The sequence below is a fragment of the Lepisosteus platostomus genome, chromosome 6, assembly GCF_059453375.1.
Source record: "Lepisosteus platostomus isolate fLepPlt1 chromosome 6, fLepPlt1.hap1, whole genome shotgun sequence".
Lineage (NCBI taxonomy): Eukaryota > Metazoa > Chordata > Actinopteri > Semionotiformes > Lepisosteidae > Lepisosteus > Lepisosteus platostomus.
This window is the reverse complement of record NC_142616.1, coordinates 1,117,278-1,136,695: the sequence shown is the minus strand read 5'-3', so window position 1 is coordinate 1,136,695 and position 19,418 is coordinate 1,117,278. Positions and strand designations below refer to the sequence as shown.

General features: G+C 53.5%; 1 protein-coding gene across 5 annotated transcripts in view; it reads right to left on the bottom strand.

Annotated features, from left to right (window-relative positions):
- Positions 1–19,418, bottom strand: part of LOC148659534 (uncharacterized) — a 39,781-nt gene that overhangs the window by 8,761 nt on the left and 11,602 nt on the right. Inside the window, exons 11-29 of one of the 5 annotated variants that reach the window (XM_088633789.1) lie at positions 17,017–17,061; positions 15,922–15,963; positions 15,748–15,795; positions 13,800–13,826; positions 13,626–13,673; positions 12,217–12,258; positions 12,043–12,090; positions 10,753–10,794; positions 10,579–10,626; positions 10,063–10,149; positions 8,135–8,215; positions 5,643–5,795; positions 5,509–5,571; positions 5,353–5,409; positions 5,078–5,149; positions 4,280–4,339; positions 3,992–4,033; positions 1,742–1,930; positions 1,330–1,368 (exon numbers count right to left, since the gene is read on the bottom strand). In XM_088633789.1, coding sequence (XP_088489915.1) covers positions 1,330–1,368; positions 1,742–1,930; positions 3,992–4,033; positions 4,280–4,339; positions 5,078–5,149; positions 5,353–5,409; positions 5,509–5,571; positions 5,643–5,795; positions 8,135–8,215; positions 10,063–10,149; positions 10,579–10,626; positions 10,753–10,794; positions 12,043–12,090; positions 12,217–12,258; positions 13,626–13,673; positions 13,800–13,826; positions 15,748–15,795; positions 15,922–15,963; positions 17,017–17,061 — 1,233 coding nt within the window. The remainder of the gene's footprint in view (positions 1–1,329; positions 1,369–1,741; positions 1,931–3,991; positions 4,034–4,279; positions 4,340–5,077; positions 5,150–5,352; positions 5,410–5,508; positions 5,572–5,642; positions 5,796–8,134; positions 8,216–10,062; positions 10,150–10,578; positions 10,627–10,752; positions 10,795–12,042; positions 12,091–12,216; positions 12,259–13,625; positions 13,674–13,799; positions 13,827–15,747; positions 15,796–15,921; positions 15,964–17,016; positions 17,062–19,418) is intronic. The other 4 variants (XM_088633792.1, XM_088633790.1, XM_088633791.1 and 1 more) reach the window with 4 other exon arrangements.

Genomic DNA, 19,418 nt, shown 5'->3' with positions numbered 1-19,418 from the left:
GCAGACAGAGAGACCCCAGTGTACAGTCAGATAGCAGACAGAGAGACTCCAGTGTACAGTCAGACAGCAGACAGCAGTCAGAGAGACTCCAGTGTACAGTCAGACAGCAGGCAGAGACAGAGAGACTCCAGCGTACAGTCAGACAGAAGTCAGAGAGACCCCAGTGTACAGTCAGACAGAAGTCAGAGACAGAGAGACCCCAGTGTACAGTCAGACAGCAGACAGAGAGACCCCAGTGTACAGTCAGACAGCAGACAGAGAGAGAGACCCCAGTGTACAGTCAGACAACAGGCAGAGAGACCCCAATGTACAGTCAGACAGCAGTCAGAGAGACCCCAGTGTACAGTTAGACAACAGGCAGAGACAGAGAGACTCCAGTGTACAGTCAGACAGCAGACAGAGACAGAGAGACTCCAGTGTACAGTCAGACAACAGGCAGAGACAGAGAGACTCCAGTGTACAGTCAGACAGCAGACAGAGACAGAGAGACTCCAGTGTACAGTCAGACAGCAGACAGAGACAGAGAGACTCCAGTGTACAGTCAGACAGCAGGCAGAGAGACCCCAGTGTACAGTCAGACAGCAGACAGAGAGACCCCAGTGTACAGTCAGACAGCAGACAGAGAGACCCCAGTGTACAGTCAGACAGCAGACAGAGAGAGAGAGACTCCAGTGTACAGTCAGACAGCAGACAGAGAGACCCCAGTGTACAGTCAGACAGCAGACAGAGAGAGAGACCCCAGTGTACAGTCAGACAGCAGACAGAGAGAGAGACCCCAGTGTACAGTCAGACAACAGGCAGAGAGACCCCAGTGTACAGTCAGACAGCAAACAGAAAGACCCCAGTGTACAGTCAGACAACAGGCAGAGACAGAGAGACCCCAGTGTACAGTCAGACAGCAGTCAGAGAGACCCCAGTGTACAGTTAGACAACAGGCAGAGACAGAGAGACTCCAGTGTACAGTCAGACAGCAGACAGAGACAGAGAGACTCCAGTGTACAGTCAGACAGCAGACAGAGAGACTCCAGTGTACAGTCAGACAGCAGGCAGAGAGACTCCAGTGTACAGTCAGACAGCAGGCAGAGAGACCCCAGTGTACAGTCGGACAGCAGACAGAGACAGAGAGACTCCAGTGTACAGTCAGACAGCAGACAGAGAGACCCCAGTGTACAGTCAGACAGCAGGCAGAGAGACCCCAGTGTACAGTCAGACAGCAGACAGAGAGACCCCAGTGTACAGTCAGACAGCAGACAGAGAGACCCCAGTGTACAGTCAGACAGCAGACAGAGACAGAGAGACTCCAGTGACACCTGTCATTTCTCTACTCACCATAGGGTCCCTGTCCAGCTCCCAGCTGTCCTGCATAACCTGCAAGATGCCCAGCAGACATTAATAACCTGCTACACGCCAAGCCCACGCTAACAACCTGTAACATGCTGACAGACTGACCCCCTGTCTGTCTCTCTCTCTCTGTGAGCACTGACCCCCTGTCTGTCTCTCTCTCACTGTCAGCACTGACCCCCTGTCTGTCTGTCTCTCTCTCTCTGTGAGAACTGACCCCCTGTCTGTCTGTCTCTCTCTCTGTGAGCACTGACCCCCTGTCTATCTGTCTCTCTCTCTCTCTCAATGTCAGCACTGACCCCCTGTCTGTCTCTCTCTCTCTCACTGTCAGCACTGACCCCCTGTCTGTCTGTCTGTCTGTCTGTCTGTCTGTCTGTCTGTCTCTCTCTCTGTGTCATACCTGTCTTGCACGGTTTAGCGTTGCCCTTGGCAATGGGCTGCTGAAGCTGCTGTAGCTGCGCATACAGCTGCTGTAGCTGCTGCAGCTGCTCTGCCTGCGCTGGCAGCGGAGCCTGCGATTGGCTGTCAGGAGGTGGGAGGGAGGGGCCAGCAGCAGTGGGGAGCAGGGGAGCAGCAGGGACCTCTGGACCTGCGGAGGTGTGAGGGAGGGGGAGGCCGCAGGGTTAGCAAGCCAGCACGCAGACAGACAGGCAGGCAGGCAGACAGACAGGGAGGCAGACAGGGAGGCAGACAGGGACAGAGCACTGACAGGCAGGCACGCAGACAGACAGGCAGACAGGCAGGCAGACAGGCAGGCAGGCAGGGACAGGGCACTGACAGGCAGGGAGGCAGGCAGACAGACAGACACGGGGCACTGACAGACAGGCAGACAGGCAGGCACAGAGCACTGACAGGCAGGCAGACAGACCGGCAGACACGGGGCACTGACAGGCAGACATGCAGACCGGCAGGCAGACACAGGACACTGACAGGCAGACAGACAGGCAGGCACAGAGCACTGACAGGCAGGCAGACAGACCGGCAGACACAGGACACTGACAGGCAGACAGACAGGCAGGCACAGAGCACTGACAGGCAGACAGACAGGCAGGCACAGAGCACTGACAGGCAGGCAGACAGACCGGCAGACACAGGACACTGACAGGCAGACAGACAGGCAGGCACAGAGCACTGACAGGCAGACAGACAGGCAGGCAGGCAGGCAGACAGGCAGGCAGACAGGCAGGCAGACACAGGACACTGACAGGCAGACAGACAGGCAGGCACAGAGCACTGACAGGCAGACAGACAGGCAGGCAGACAGACAGGCAGACACAGGACACTGACAGGTAGGCAGACAGGCAGGCAGACAGGCAGACACAGGACACTGACAGGCAGGCAGACAGGCAGGCACAGAGCACTGACAGGCAGGCAGACAGGCAGGCAGACAGGCAGACAGACACAGGACACTGACAGGCAGGCAGACAGACAGGCACAGAGCACTGACAGGCAGGCAGACAGACCGGCAGACACAGGACACTGACAGGCAGACAGACAGGCAGGCACAGAGCACTGACAGGCAGGCAGACAGGCAGGCAGACAGGCAGACACAGGACACTGACAGGCAGACAGACAGGCAGGCACAGAGCACTGACAGGCAGACAGACAGGCAGGCAGACAGGCAGACACAGGACACTGACAGGCAGGCAGACAGGCAGGCAGGCAGACAGGCAGACACAGGACACTGACAGGCAGACAGACAGGCAGGCACAGAGCACTGACAGGCAGACAGACAGGCAGGCAGACAGGCAGACACAGGACACTGACAGGCAGGCAGACAGGCAGGCACAGAGCACTGACAGGCAGGCAGACAGGCAGGCACAGAGCACCGACAGGCAGGCAGACAGGCAGGCACAGGACACTGACAGGCAGGCAGACAGGCAGGCACAGAGCACTGACAGGCAGGCAGACAGGCAGGCACAGGACACTGACAGGCAGGCAGACAGGCAGGCACTGGGCACTGACAGGCAGACAGACAGGCACTGGGCACTGACAGGCAGACAGACAGGCAGGCAGACAGGCACAGAGCACTGACAGGCAGACAGACAGGCAGGCACTGGGCACTGACAGGCAGGGACACAGGCAGGCAGACAGGCAGGCACAGAGCACTGACAGGCAGGCAGACAGGCAGGCACAGAGCACTGACAGGCAGGCAGGCAGGCAGACAAGCAGGCGCAGGACACTGACAGGCAGACAGACAGGCAGACACAGGGCGCTGACAGGCAGGCAGACAGGCAGACACAGGGCGCTGACAGGCAGGCAGACAGGCAGGCAGGCAGACAGGCAGGCACAGGGCACTGACAGGAAGGCAGACAGGTGGGGACTGGAGCACAGACTCACAGACAGGCAGACAGAAATAGGGCACTGGCACACAGACAGACAGGCAGACAGACAAGCACACAGACACAGAGCACCGACAGGCACAGAGACAGGCAGACAGACAGCTCACTGAGAGAGACAGGTCTGTCAGACACGCAGACAGGCACAGAGCACTGACAGACAGGCAGACAGCTCACTGAGAGAGACACAGGGCTGGCGGACAGGCAGAGAGGTTAAGAGTGAATCTGACAAAAGACATTTCTACTGTGGGTCATATCTGTGTGTCCATTTCCACTGTCTGTCCGCCTGTCTGACTGTCCCTCAGTCCTACCTGCAGGCTGCAGTCCTCCATTCAGGTAACCTCCTCCATTACCTGGAAGAGGAAAGACAGTCAGTAGCTCTCAGACAGAGACACAGAGAGAGAGAGAGAGAGAGAGAGAGAGAGAGAGAGAGAGAGAGAGACACACAGAGAGAGAGAGAGAGAGAGAGAGAGAGAGGGACGCACACACACACACACACACACACAGAGGGACGCACACACACACACAGAGGGATGCACACAGGCGTCCCAATGAAAGGACAGGAAAGAGAGAGACAGGAGGACAGTGACAAGACTCACCCAGCTTGCCTTCAGCCCCAAGGCCAGCAGTCTGAGCACCAAACGGCAACTGACCATTACCTGACAACAGAGAGAGGGGTTAATACAATCACACTGACTGGACACTCCAGGACATTAACACTGCACTGAGAGAGAGAGGGGTTAATACAGACACACTGACTGGACACTCCAGTACATTAACACTGCACTGAGAGAGAGAGGGGTTAATACAGACACACTGACTGGACACTCCAGTACATTAACACTGCACTGAGAGAGAGAGAGGGGTTAATACACACACACTGACTGGACACTCCAGTACATTAACACTGCACTGAGAGAGAGAGAGGGGTTAATACAGACACACTGACTGGACACTCCAGTACATTAACACTGCACTGAGAGAGAGAGGGGTTAATACAGACATACTGACTGGACACTCCAGTACATTAACACTGCACTGAGAGAGAGAGGGGTTAATACACACACACTGACTGGACACTCCAGTACATTAACACTGCACTGAGAGAGAGAGAGGGGTTAATACAGACACACTGACTGGACACTCCAGTACATTAACACTGCACTGAGAGAGAGAGGGGTTAATACAGACACACTGACTGGACACTCCAGTACATTAACACTGCACTGAGAGAGAGAGGGGTTAATACAGACACACTGACTGGACACTCCAGTACATTTACACTGCACTGAGAGAGAGAGGGGTTAATACACACACACTGACTGGACACTCCAGTACATTAACACTGCACTGAAAGAGAGGGGTTAATACAGACAGTAAGGTATTGGGGTTCCTACCATATTTTCCTGCCAGTTTCCCATTGGGTCCCAGACCAGCAGTTTGAGGCTCAAATGGCAGCTGTCCAGCTCCTGACAGAGAGAGGGACAGTAAACTTGCTGATACAATGACACTCACACACACACACACACACACACACACACACACACACACACACACACACACACACACACACACACACACACACACACACCTCTCTGTGTGCTGTAGCCTGTCTCTCTCTCACACACACACATAGACACACAGACACACACAGACACACACAGAGGCTCACCGTCCAGAGCTGCAGGAATCAGCTGTGCTCCATTATAGTCAAACTGACCAGCGCCCCCTGCAGGTCCCAAGAAGAAGCACAGTTAGTGTGACTGGCGCCCCGCGCCCGCCCGCGCCCCGCCCGCGCCCAGCCCGAGACAGGAAGTTGCCTCCGTACCGTATTTGGCAGCAGACGCGTCGAACCCCAGGCCAGCGGCGCCAAACGGAGGCTGAGCTCCCCCTGCAACAGGAAGTTCTGGGGTCACAGAACTGAACACCATGCCCCCCCCCCCAACGCAGCCCGTCGCTCACCGTATTTCCCCAGGGCGGCCTCGGGTCCGAGGGCTGCGGGCGACGCAGGCTCCCCTGTGTACGGCACCTGGCCGTATTTCCCAGACTTCCCTTCGGCACCCAGCACCGCCGGGAGCGCGGGCTCAGCTCCGTAAGGCAAGTGACCGGCTCCCCCTACAGGGCGGGAGAGGACAGCTCAGCGCCCGAGGAACAGCGGTACAGTCAGACAGCGAGTCCTTCAGTCAGACAGCGAGTCCTTCAGTGTCAGTGTGTCCTTCAGTGTCAGCGAGTCCTTCAGTCAGACAGCGAGTCCTTCAGTGTCAGTGTGTCCTTCAGTGTCAGTGTGTCCTTCAGTCAGACAGCGAGTCCTTCAGTGTCAGTGTGTCCTTCAGTCAGACAGCGAGTCCTTCAGTGTCAGTGTGTCCTTCAGTGTCAGTGTGTCCTTCAGTCAGACAGCGAGTCCTTCAGTGTCAGTGTGTCCTTCAGTCAGACAGTGTGTCCTTCAGTGTCAGTGTGTCCTTCAGTCAGACAGCGAGTCCTTCAGTCAGACAGCGAGTCCTTCAGTGTCAGTGTGTCCTTCAGTCAGACAGCAAGTCCTTCAGTGTCAGTGTGTCCTTCAGTCAGACAGCGAGTCCTTCAGTCAGACAGCGAGTCCTTCAGTCAGACAGCGAGTCCTTCAGTGTCAGTGTGTCCTTCAGTCAGACAGCGAGTCCTTCAGTGTCAGTGTGTCCTTCAGTGTCAGTGTGTCCTTCAGTCAGACAGCGAGTCCTTCAGTCAGACAGCGAGTCCCTCAGTGTCAGCGAGTCCTTCAGTGTCAGTGTGTCCTTCAGTCAGACAGCGAGTCCTTCAGTGTCAGCGAGTCCTTCAGTCAGACAGTGAGTCCTTCAGTCAGACAGCGAGTCCTTCAGTGTCAGTGTGTCCTTCAGTCAGACAGCGAGTCCTTCAGTCAGACAGCGAGTCCTTCAGTCAGACAGCGAGTCCTTCAGTGTCAGTGTGTCCTTCAGTCAGACAGCGAGTCCTTCAGTGTCAGTGTGTCCTTCAGTGTCAGTGTGTCCTTCAGTCAGACAGCGAGTCCTTCAGTCAGACAGCGAGTCCCTCAGTGTCAGCGAGTCCTTCAGTGTCAGTGTGTCCTTCAGTCAGACAGCGAGTCCTTCAGTGTCAGCGAGTCCTTCAGTCAGACAGTGAGTCCTTCAGTCAGACAGCGAGTCCTTCAGTGTCAGTGTGTCCTTCAGTCAGACAGCGAGTCCTTCAGTCAGACAGCGAGTCCTTCAGTCAGACAGCGAGTCCTTCAGTGTCAGTGTGTCCTTCAGTCAGACAGTGAGTCCTTCAGTCAGACAGCGAGTCCTTCAGTCAGACAGTGAGTCCTTCAGTCAGACAGCGAGTCCTTCAGTCAGACAGCGAGTCCTTCAGTGTCAGTGTGTCCTTCAGTCAGACAGCGAGTCCTTCAGTCAGACAGCGAGTCCTTCAGTGTCAGTGTGTCCTTCAGTGTCAGTGTGTCCTTCAGTCAGACAGCGAGTCCTTCAGTGTCAGTGTGTCCTTCAGTGTCAGTGTGTCCTTCAGTCAGACAGCGAGTCCTTCAGTGTCAGTGTGTCCTTCAGTCAGACAGCGAGTCCTTCAGTCAGACAGCGAGTCCTTCAGTGTCAGTGTGTCCTTCAGTCAGACAGCGAGTCCTTCAGTCAGACAGCGAGTCCTTCAGTGTCAGTGTGTCCTTCAGTCAGACAGCGAGTCCTTCAGTGTCAGTGTGTCCTTCAGTCAGACAGCAAGTCCTTCAGTGTCAGTGTGTCCTTCAGTGTCAGTGTGTCCTTCAGTCAGACAGCAAGTCTTTCAGTCAGACAGCGAGTCCTTCAGTGTCAGTGTGTCCTTCAGTCAGACAGCAAGTCTTTCAGTCAGACAGCGAGTCCTTCAGTGTCAGTGTGTCCTTCAGTCAGACAGCGAGTCCTTCAGTGTCAGCGAGTCCTTCAGTCAGACAGCGAGTCCTTCAGTGTCAGTGTGTCCTTCAGTGTCAGTGTGTCCTTCAGTCAGACAGCAAGTCTTTCAGTCAGACAGCGAGTCCTTCAGTGTCAGTGTGTCCTTCAGTCAGACAGCAAGTCTTTCAGTCAGACAGCGAGTCCTTCAGTGTCAGTGTGTCCTTCAGTCAGACAGCGAGTCCTTCAGTCAGACAGCGAGTCCTTCAGTCAGACAGCGAGGAGGTCAGTCAGACAGCGAGGCGGTCAGTCAGACAGCGAGGCGGTCAGTCAGACAGCGAGGCGGTCAGTCAGACAGCGAGGAGGTCAGTCAGACAGCGAGGAGGTCAGTCAGACAGCGAGGCGGTCAGTCAGACAGCGAGGAGGTCAGTCAGACAGCGAGTCCTTCAGTCAGACAGCGAGGCGGTCAGTCAGACAGCGAGGCGGTCAGTCAGACAGCGAGTCCTTCAGTCAGACAGCGAGGAGGTCAGTCAGACAGCGAGGAGGTCAGTCAGACAGCGAGGAGGTTAGTCAGACAGCGAGGAGGTCAGTCCCTTGTGGTTTAGTTACCTGCTCCTGCTGTTCCTGCTGCTTTCCCAGCCTTTGCTCCTAGTCCAGCACCATCAGCCAAAACACTGGGGTATCCCAGACCTAAAACACACACACAGTTACACACACTGGGGTATCCCAGACCTAAAACACACACACAGTTACACACACTGGGGTATCCCAGACCTAAAACACACACACACACACACACACACACACACACACACACACACACACACACACACACACACTGGGGTATCCCAGACCTAAAACACACACACTGTTACACACACTGGGGTATCCCAGACCTAAAACACACACACAGTTACACACACTGGGGTATCCCAGACCTAAAACACACACACAGTTACACACACTGGGGTATCCCAGACCTAAAACACACACACAGTTACACACACTGGGGTATCCCAGACCTAAAACACACACACACACACAGTTACACACACTGGGGTATCCCAGACCTAAAACACACACACAGTTACACACACTGGGGTATCCCAGACCTAAAACACACACACACACACACAGTTACACACACTGGGGTATCCCAGACCTAAAACACACACACACACACAGTTACACACACTGGGGTATCCCAGACCTAAAACACACACACACACACACACACACACACTGGGGTATCCCAGACCTAAAACACACACACACACACACTGGGGTATCCCAGACCTAAAACACACACACACACACACACACACACACACTGGGGTATCCCAGACCTAAAACACACACACACACAGTTACACACACTGGGGTATCCCAGACCTAAAACACACACACACACACACACACACACACACACACACACACACAGTTACACACACTGGGGTATCCCAGACCTAAAACACACACACACACACACACACACAGTTACACACACTGGGGTATCCCAGACCTAAAACACACACACACACACACACACACACACACTGGGGTATCCCAGACCTAAAACACACACACACACACACACACACACACACACACTGGGGTATCCCAGACCTAAAACACACACACACACACACACACACACACACAGTTACACACACTGGGGTATCCCAGACCTAAAACACACACACACACACACACACACACACACACACACACACACACAGTTACACACACTGGGGTATCCCAGACCTAAAACACACACACACAGTTACACACACTGGGGTATCCCAGACCTAAAACACACACACACACACACACACACACACACAGTTACACACACTGGGGTATCCCAGACCTAAAACACACACACACAGTTACACACACTGGGGTATCCCAGACCTAAAACACACACACACAGTTACACACACTGGGGTATCCCAGACCTAAAACACACACACACAGTTACACACACTGGGGTATCCCAGACCTAAAACACACACACACAGTTACACACACTGGGGTATCCCAGACCTAAAACACACACACACACACACACAGTTACACACACTGGGGTATCCCAGACCTAAAACACACACACACACACACACAGTTACACACACTGGGGTATCCCAGACCTAAAACACACACACACAGTTACACACACTGGGGTATCCCAGACCTAAAACACACACACACACACACACACACACACACACACACACACACACACAGTTACACACACTGGGGTATCCCAGACCTAAAACACACACACACACACACAGTTACACACACTGGGGTATCCCAGACCTAAAACACACACACACAGTTACACACACTGGGGTATCCCAGACCTAAAACACACACACACAGTTACACACACTGGGGTATCCCAGACCTAAAACACACACACACACAGTTACGCACACTGGGGTATCCCAGACCTAAAACACACACACACACAGTTACGCACACTGGGGTATCCCAGACCTAAAACACACACACACACACACACAGGTAATTACCAGCTCCATATCCTGGCTGAAGCTGCCCAGCGCCGTAACCGTTTCCGAAGCCGTTTCTGTAGCCGTTTCCGAAGCCGTTTCCGAAGCCTGGTGCAGGGAGTGGGAGAGATGAGACCGAGCTGTATCAATGCCACAAACCTCACCGACCTCAGCAATCTCACTGCACCCACAGTCACTCAGATCCATTCACTCTGCTATCAGCTGAGACCACACCCACAGTCAATCAGATCCATTCACTCTGCTATCAGCTGAGAGACCACAGCCACTCAGATCCATTCACTCTGCTATCAGCTGAGAGACCACAGCCACTCAGATCCATTCACTCTGCTATCAGCTGAGAGACCACAGCCACTCAGATCCATTCACTCTGCTATCAGCTGAGATCAGGAAGCAGGGGAGAGATACAGCATCATCGAGCAGCAGTTTGTGTCTCCTGTCCCACAGAGGGATTGTCTGTCTCCTCCCTCTCACTGTGCCTCCTGTCTCTGTTGCTCCGATTGACTTCTTGAGACTCACCGTTACCAAGTCCAGCCCCAGGATAGCCAGCAGCACCATTCCCATAACCTGCAGAGAGGAGACACACACTGGTCACTCCCACCCCGACACACACCAGTCACTCCCAACAGAAACCCAGTCAGACAGAGACAGACAGAAACCCAGAGAGCGAGACAGATAGACAGAGACACTTACCAGCCTGCTTGACTTTCCCAGCCTGAGGGAGTCCAGCCTGACCTGAGAGAGGAGAGAGAGGAGACAGGTGATCAGGGGAGAGCAGAGAGAGAGAGGAGACAGGTGATGGGGGAAGAGGAGAGAGAGAGGGGACAGGTATAATTAGGGCATATCTTACAAGTACAATAGGAGAGAGAGACAGGAGAGAGAGAGGAGACAGGTGATCGGGGTAGAGGAGAGAGAGAGGGGAGTCAGGTGATCGGGGGAGAGGAGAGAGAGAGGAGACAGGTGATAGGAGGGAGGAGAGAGAGAGATATCTGACCAAGATAAGAAACAACAAACAGAAACAGACCCTGACGAAGTACAGGCTCAGTGACCACAGCCTGGACACACACACTGGACACAGGCAGACCTGGCTGCCCAGAGAGGACAGGCTCAGTGTCCACAGCCTGGACACACACACTGGACACAGGCAGACCAGGCTGCCCAGAGAGGACAGGCTCAGTGATCACAGCCTGGACACACACACTGGACACAGGCAGACCTGGCTTTTCAGAGAGGACAGGCTCAGTGACCACAGCCTGGACACACACACTGGACCCAGGCAGACCCGTTTGCCCAGAGAGGACAGGCTCAGTGAGTGCCCACAGCCACTCAGATCCATTCACTCTGTTATCAGCTGAGAGACCACAGTCACTCAGATCCATTCACTCTGCTATCAGCTGAGAGACCACAGTCACTCAGATCCATTCACTCTGCTATCAGCTGAGAGACCACACCCACAGCCACTCAGATCCATTCACTCTGTTATCAGCTGAGACCACACCCACAGTCACTCAGATCCATTCACTCTGCTATCAGCTGAGACCACACCCACAGTCACTCAGATCCATTCACTCTGTTATCAGCTGAGAGACCACAGTCACTCAGATCCATTCACTCTGCTTTCAGCTGAGAGACCACAGTCACTCAGATCCATTCACTCTGCTATCAGCTGAGACCACAGTCACTCAGATCCATTCACTCTGCTATCAGCTGAGAGACCACAGTCACTCAGATCCATTCACTCTGCTATCAGCTGAGACCACACCCACAGCCACTCAGATCCATTCACTCTGCTATCAGCTGAGACCACACCCACAGTCAATCAGATCCATTCACTCTGCTATCAGCTGAGATCAGGAAGCAGGGGAGAGATACAGCATCATCGAGCAGCAGTTTGTGTCTCCTGTCCCACAGAGGAATTGTCTGTCTCCTCCCTCTCACTGTGCCTCCTGTCTCTGTTGCTCCGATTGACTTCTTGAGACTCACCGTTACCAAGTCCAGCCCCAGGATAGCCAGCAGCACCATTCCCATAACCTGCAGAGAGGAGACACACACTGGTCACTCCCACCCCGACACACACCAGTCACTCCCAACAGAAACCCAGTCAGACAGAGACAGACAGAAACCCAGAGAGCGAGACAGATAGACAGAGACACTTACCAGCCTGCTTGACTTTCCCAGCCTGAGGGAGTCCAGCCTGACCTGAGAGAGAAGACATGAGACAGGTGATGGGGGGAGAGGAGAGAGAGAGGAGACATGTGATGGGGGGAGAGGAGAGAGAGGAGACAGGTGATCAGGGGAGAGGAGAGAGAGAGGAGTCAGGTGATGGGGGGAGAGGAGAGAGAGAGAGAGAGGAGACAGGTGATGGGGGGAGAGGAGAGAGAAAGGGGACAGGTGATCAGGGGAGAGGAGAGAGAGAGAGAGAGAGAGAGAGGAGACAGGTGATGGGGGGAGAGGAGAGAGAGAGAGGGGAGTCAGGTGATCGGGGGAGAGGAGAGAGAGAGAGGAGACAGGTGATAGGAAGCAGGAGAGAGAGAGATATCTGACCAAGATAAGAAACAACAAACAGAAACAGACCCTGACGAAGTACAGGCTCAGTGACCACAGCCTGGACACACACACTGGACACAGGCAGACCTGGCTGCCCAGAGAGGACAGGCTCAGTGTCCACAGCCTGGACACACACACTGGACACAGGCAGACCAGGCTGCCCAGAGAGGACAGGCTCAGTGACCACAGCCTGGACACACACACTGGACACAGGTAGACCTGGCTGTTCAGAGAGGACAGGCTCAGTGACCACAGCCTGGACACACACACTGGACACAGGCAGACCCGGCTGCCCAGAGAGGACAGGCTCAGCGAGTGCCCACAGCCACTCAGATCCATTCACTCTGCTATCAGCTGAGAGACCACAGTCACTCAGATCCATTCACTCTGCTATCAGCTGAGACCACACCCACAGTCACTCAGATCCATTCACTCTGCTATCAGCTGAGACCACACCCACAGTCACTCAGATCCATTCACTCTGCTATCAGCTGAGACCACACCCACAGTCACTCAGATCCATTCACTCTGCTATCAGCTGAGACCACACCCACAGTCACTCAGATCCATTCACTCTGCTATCAGCTGAGACCACACCCACAGTCACTCAGATCCATTCACTCTGCTATCAGCTGAGACCACACCCACAGTCACTCAGATCCATTCACTCTGCTATCAGCTGAGAGACCACAGTCACTCAGATCCATTCACTCTGCTATCAGCTGAGAGACCACAGTCACTCAGATCCATTCACTCTGCTATCAGCTGAGACCACACCCACAGCCACTCAGATCCATTCACTCTGTTATCAGCTGAGACCACACCCACAGCCACTAAGATCCATTCACTCTGCTATCAGCTGAGACCACACCCACAGTCACTCAGATCCATTCACTCTGCTATCAGCTGAGATTAGGAAGCAGGGGAGAGATACAGCATCATCGAGCAGCAGTTTGTGTCTCCTGTCCCACAGAGGGATTGTCTGTCTCCTCCCTCTCACTGTGCCTCTTGAGACTCACCGTTACCAAGTCCAGCCCCAGGATAGCCAGCAGCACCATTCCCATAACCTGCAGAGAGGAGACACACACTGGTCACTCCCACCCCGACACACACCAGTCACTCCCAACAGAAACCCAGTCAGACAGAGACAGACAGAAACCCAGAGAGCGAGACAGATAGACAGAGACACTTACCAGCCTGCTTGACTTTCCCAGCCTGACCTGAGAGAGGAGACATGAGACAGGTGATCGGGGGAGAGGAGAGAGAGAGGAGACAGGTGATCGGAGACAGGAGAGAGAGGAGACAGGTGATCGGGGGAGAGGAGAGAGAAAGAGGAGACAGGTGATTGGAGACAGGAGAGAGAGAGATATCTCACACACAAACACAACATCAACTGGAATGCTACAGAACCCTAAACAGACAATACACACTAGCTGAATATTTGACCAAAATAAAAAATAACAAACAGAAACAGACCCTGACGAAGTACAGGCTCAGTGACCACAGCCTGGACACACACACTGGACACAGGCAGACCTGGCTGTCCAGAGAGGACAGGCTCAGTGACCACAGCCTGGACACACACACTGGACACAGGCAGACCTGGCTGTCCAGAGAGGACAGGCTCAGTGACCACAGCCTGGACACACACACTGGACACAGGCAGACCTGGCTGTCCAGAGAGGACAGGCTCAGTGACCACAGCCTGGACACACACACTGGACACAGGCAGACCTGGCTGCCCAGAGAGGACAGGCTGTGCTCCCACTGCCAGCGGGGAGAAATAGAGACAGAGGTGCACTTCCTACTGCACTGTGACAGATACTCTGGGATTAGAGAAACATTCTTCCCTAAACTCAGAAATCTAAACCCAGAGTTCCCACACCTGCCAGAGTCACAACGGGTCCCAATCCTACTGGGAGAGGGAGGAGGGAACTCAGTTGATCTGGCAGCCCAGTATGTGATCTCCTGTCCCAGCCTGAGGAACAGTGAGTCTGTCTCCCAATAATGGTCCAGCCGCCTACAGTATATGTCAATATTTTATAATATGTCTCTGTTGTAAATGTCTGTAATATTTCTGTAGGTTTTATTTTACTTCTATTTTTTGTCTTGTTCCATGTTAATTTTATTATTTTTATTTGCTTTGGCAACACTGATTGTACCCATCGGTCATGCTAATAAAGCACCTTGAATTGAATATCTTACCAAGATAAGAAACAACAAACAGAAACTGTGACCACAGCCTGGACACACACACTGGACATAGGCAGACCTGGCTGTCCAGAGAGGACAGGCTCAGTGACCACAGCCTGGACACACACACTGAACACTGGCAGACCTGGCTGTCCAGAGAGGACAGGCTCAGTGAGTGCCCACAGCCAATCAGATCCATTCACTCTGGTATCAGCTGAGAGACCACAGCAACTCAGATCCATTCACTCTGCTATCAGCTGACAGACCACACCCACAGTCACTCAGATCCATTCACTCTGCTATCAGCTGAGACCACACCCACAGTCACTCAGATCCATTCACTCTGCTATCAGCTGAGACCACACCCACAGTCACTCAGATCCATTCACTCTGCTATCAGCTGAGACCACACCCACAGTCACTCAGATCCATTCACTCTGCTATCAGCTGAGACCACACCCACAGTCACTCAGATCCATTCACTCTGCTATCAGCTGAGAGACCACAGCCACTCAGATCCATTCACTCTGCTATCAGCTGAGAGACCACAGCCACTCAGATCCATTCACTCTGTTATCAGATGAGACCACACCCACAGTCACTCAGATCCATTCACTCTGCTATCAGCTGAGACCACACCCACAGTCACTCAGATCCATTCACTCTGCTATCAGCTGAGAGACCACAGTCACTCAGATCCATTCACTCTGCTATCAGCTGAGAGACCACACCCACAGTCACTCAGATCCATTCACTCTGCTATCAGCTGAGAGACCACAGTCACTCAGATCCATTCACTCTGCTATCAGCTGAGATCAGAAAGCAGGGGAGAGATACAGCATCATCGAGCAGCAGTTTGTGTCTCCTGTCCCACAGAGGGATTGTCTGTCTCCTCCCTCTCACTGTGCCTCCTGTCTCTGTTGCTCCGATTGACTTCTTGAGACTCACCGTTACCAAGTCCAGCCCCAGGATAGCCAGCAGCACCATTCCCATAACCTGCAGAGAGGAGACACACACTGGTCACTCCCACCCCGACACACACCAGTCACTCCCAACAGAAACCCAGTCAGACAGAGACAGACAGAAACCCAGAGAGCGAGACAGATAGACAGAGACACTTACCAGCCTGCTTGACTTTCCCAGCCTGAGGGAGTCCAGCCTGACCTGAGAGAGAAGACATGAGACAGGTGATGGGGGGAGAGGAGAGAGAGAGGAGACAGGTGATGGGGGGAGAGGAGAGAGAGGAGTCAGGTGATCGGGGGAGAGGAGAGAGAGAGGAGTCAGGTGATCGGGGGAGAGGAGAGAGAGAGGAGACACGTGATCGGGGGAGAGGAGAGAGAGAGGAGACAGGTGATCGGGGGAGAGGAGAGAGAGAGGAGACAGGTGATGGGGGGAGAGGAGAGAGAGAGGAGACAGGTGATGGGGGGAGAGGAGAGAGAGAGGAGACAGGTGATGGGGGGAGAGGAGAGAGAGAGGAGACAGGTGATGGGGGGAGAGGAGAGAGAGAGGAGACAGGTGATGGGGGGAGAGGAGAGAGAGAGGAGACAGGTGATGGGGGGGAGAGGAGAGAGAGAGGAGACAGGTGATGGGGGGAGAGGAGAGAGAGAGGAGACAGGTGATGGGGGGAGAGGAGAGAGAGAGGAGACAGGTGATGGGGGGAGAGGAGAGAGAGAGGAGACAGGTGATGGGGGGAGAGGAGAGAGAGAGGAGACAGGTGATGGGGGGAGAGGAGAGAGAGGAGACAGGTGATGGGGGGAGAGGAGAGAGAGAGGAGACAGGTGATCAGGGGAGAGGAGAGAGAGAGGAGACAGGTGATCGGGGAGAGGAGAGAGAGAGAGGAGACAGGTGATGGGGGGAGAGGAGAGAGAGAGGAGACAGGTGATGGGGGGAGAGGAGAGAGAGAGGAGACAGGTGATCGGGGGAGAGGAGAGAGAGGAGACAGGTGATCGGGGGAGAGGAGAGAGAGAGAGGAGACAGGTGATGGGGGGAGAGGAGAGAGAGAGGAGACAGGTGATCGGGGAGAGGAGAGAGAGAGAGGAGACAGGTGATCAGGGGAGAGGAGAGAGAGAGGAGACAGGTGATCAGGGGAGAGGAGAGAGAGAGAGGAGACAGGTGATCGGGGGAGAGGAGAGAGAGAGAGGAGACAGGTACTGTATAATTAGGGTATATCTTACAAGTACAATATCAGTGTGTCCGAATCTCTGTGCTCAGTCTTACCTCCATCGCCCAGCCCAGCGAACCCAGCTGCGCCATTCCCAAACCCTGAGTCAACACTGAGACCCTGTCCTGCAGTCGGACTGTCCTACTGCACTGTCCTACAGCCCCTATTGTAACAGACTGTCCTACTGTACTGTCCTACAGCCCCTATTGTAACAGACTGTCCTACTGCACTGGGACTGTAGCTCCTATTGTAACAGACTGGTCTACTGTACTGGGACTGGAGCTCCTATTGTAACAGACTGGTCTACTGTACTGGGACTGGAGCTCCTATTGTAACAGACTGGTCTACTGTACTGGGACTGTAGCCCCTATTGTAACAGACTGTCCTACTGTACTGGGACTGTAGCTCCTATTGTAACAGACTGGTCTACTGCACTGGGACTGTGTCTCCTATTGTAACAGACTGGTCTACTGTACTGGGACTGTGTCTCCTATTGTAACAGGACTGGTCTACTGTACTGGGACTGTAGCTCCTATTGTAACAGGACTGGTCTACTGCACTGGGACTGGAGCCCCTATTGTAACAGACTGGTCTACTGTACTGGGACTGTAGCTCCTATTGTAACAGACTGGTCTACTGCACTGGGACTGGAGCCCCTATTGTAACAGACTGGTCTACTGTACTGGGACTGTAGCTCCTATTGTAACAGACTGTTCTACTGTACTGGGACTGTAGCCCCCATTGTAACTGGACTGGTCTACTGTACAGGGACTGTAGCTCCTATTGTAACAGACTGTTCTACTGTACTGGGACTGTAGCCCCTATTGTAACAGACTGTTCTACTGTACTGGGACTGTAGCTCCTATTGTAACAGACTGGTCTACTGTACTGGGACTGTAGCTCCTATTGTAACAGGACTGGTCTACTGTACTGGGACTGTGTCTCCTATTGTAACAGGACTGGTCTACTGTACTGGGACTGTAGGTCCTATTGTAACAGGACTGGTCTACTGCACTGGGACTGGAGCCCCTATTGTAACAGACTGGTCTACTGTACTGGGACTGTGTCTCCTATTGTAACAGGACTGGTCTACTGTACTGGGACTGTAGGTCCTATTGTAACAGGACTGGTCTACTGCACTGGGACTGGAGCCCCTATTGTAACAGACTGGTCTACTGTACTGGGACTGTAGCTCCTATTGTAACAGACTGGTCTACTGCACTGGGACTGGAGCCCCTATTGTAACAGACTGGTCTACTGTACTGGGACTGTAGCTCCTATTGTAACAGACTGTTCTACTGTACTGGGACTGTAGCCCCTATTGTAACTGGACTGGTCTACTGTACTGGGACTGTAGCTCCTATTGTAACAGACTGTTCTACTGTACTGGGACTGTAGCCCCTATTGTAACTGGACTGGTCTACTGTACTGGGACTGTAGCCCCTATTGTAACAGACTGTCCTACTGTACTGGGACTGTAGCTCCTATTGTAACAGGACTGGTCTACTGTACTGGGACTGTAGCCCCTATTGTAACAGACTGGTCTACTGTACTGGGACTGTAGCTCCTATTGTAACAGACTGTTCTACTGTACTGGGACTGTAGCCCCTATTGTAACTGGACTGGTCTACTGTACTGGGACTGTAGCCCCTATTGTAACAGACTGTCCTACTGTACTGGGACTGTAGCTCCTATTGTAACAGGACTGGTCTACTGTACTGGGACTGTAGCCCCTATTGTAACAGACTGGTCTACTGTACTGGGACTGTAGCTCCTACTGTAACAGACTGGTCTACTGTACTGGGACTGTAGCTCCTATTGTAACAGACTGGTCTACTGCACTGGGACTGTAGCTCCTATTGTAACAGACTGGTCTACTGTACTGGGACTGTAGCTCCTATTGTAACAGGACTGGTCTACTGTACTGGGACTGTAGCTCCTATTGTAACAGACTGGTCTACTGCACTGGGACTGTAGCTCCTATTGTAACAGACTGGTCTACTGTACTGGGACTGTAGCTCCTATTGTAACAGGACTGTCCTACTGTACTGGGACTGTAGCTCCTATTGTAACAGACTGGTCTACTGCACTGGGACTGTAGCTCCTATTGTAACAGGACTGGTCTACTGTACTGGGACTGTAGCTCCTATTGTAACAGACTGGTCTACTGTACTGGGACTGTAGCTCCTATTGTAACAGACTGGTCTACTGTACTGGGACTGTAGCTCCTACTGTAACAGACTGTTCTACTGCACTGGGACTGTAGCCCCTATTGTAACAGACTGGTCTACTGTACTGGGACTGTAGCTCCTATTGTAACAGGACTGGTCTACTGTACTGGGACTGTAGCTCCTATTGTAAGAGACTGGTCTACTGTACTGGGACTGTAGCTCCTATTGTAAGAGACTGTTCTACTGTACTGGGACTGTAGCTCCTACTGTAACAGACTGTCCTACTG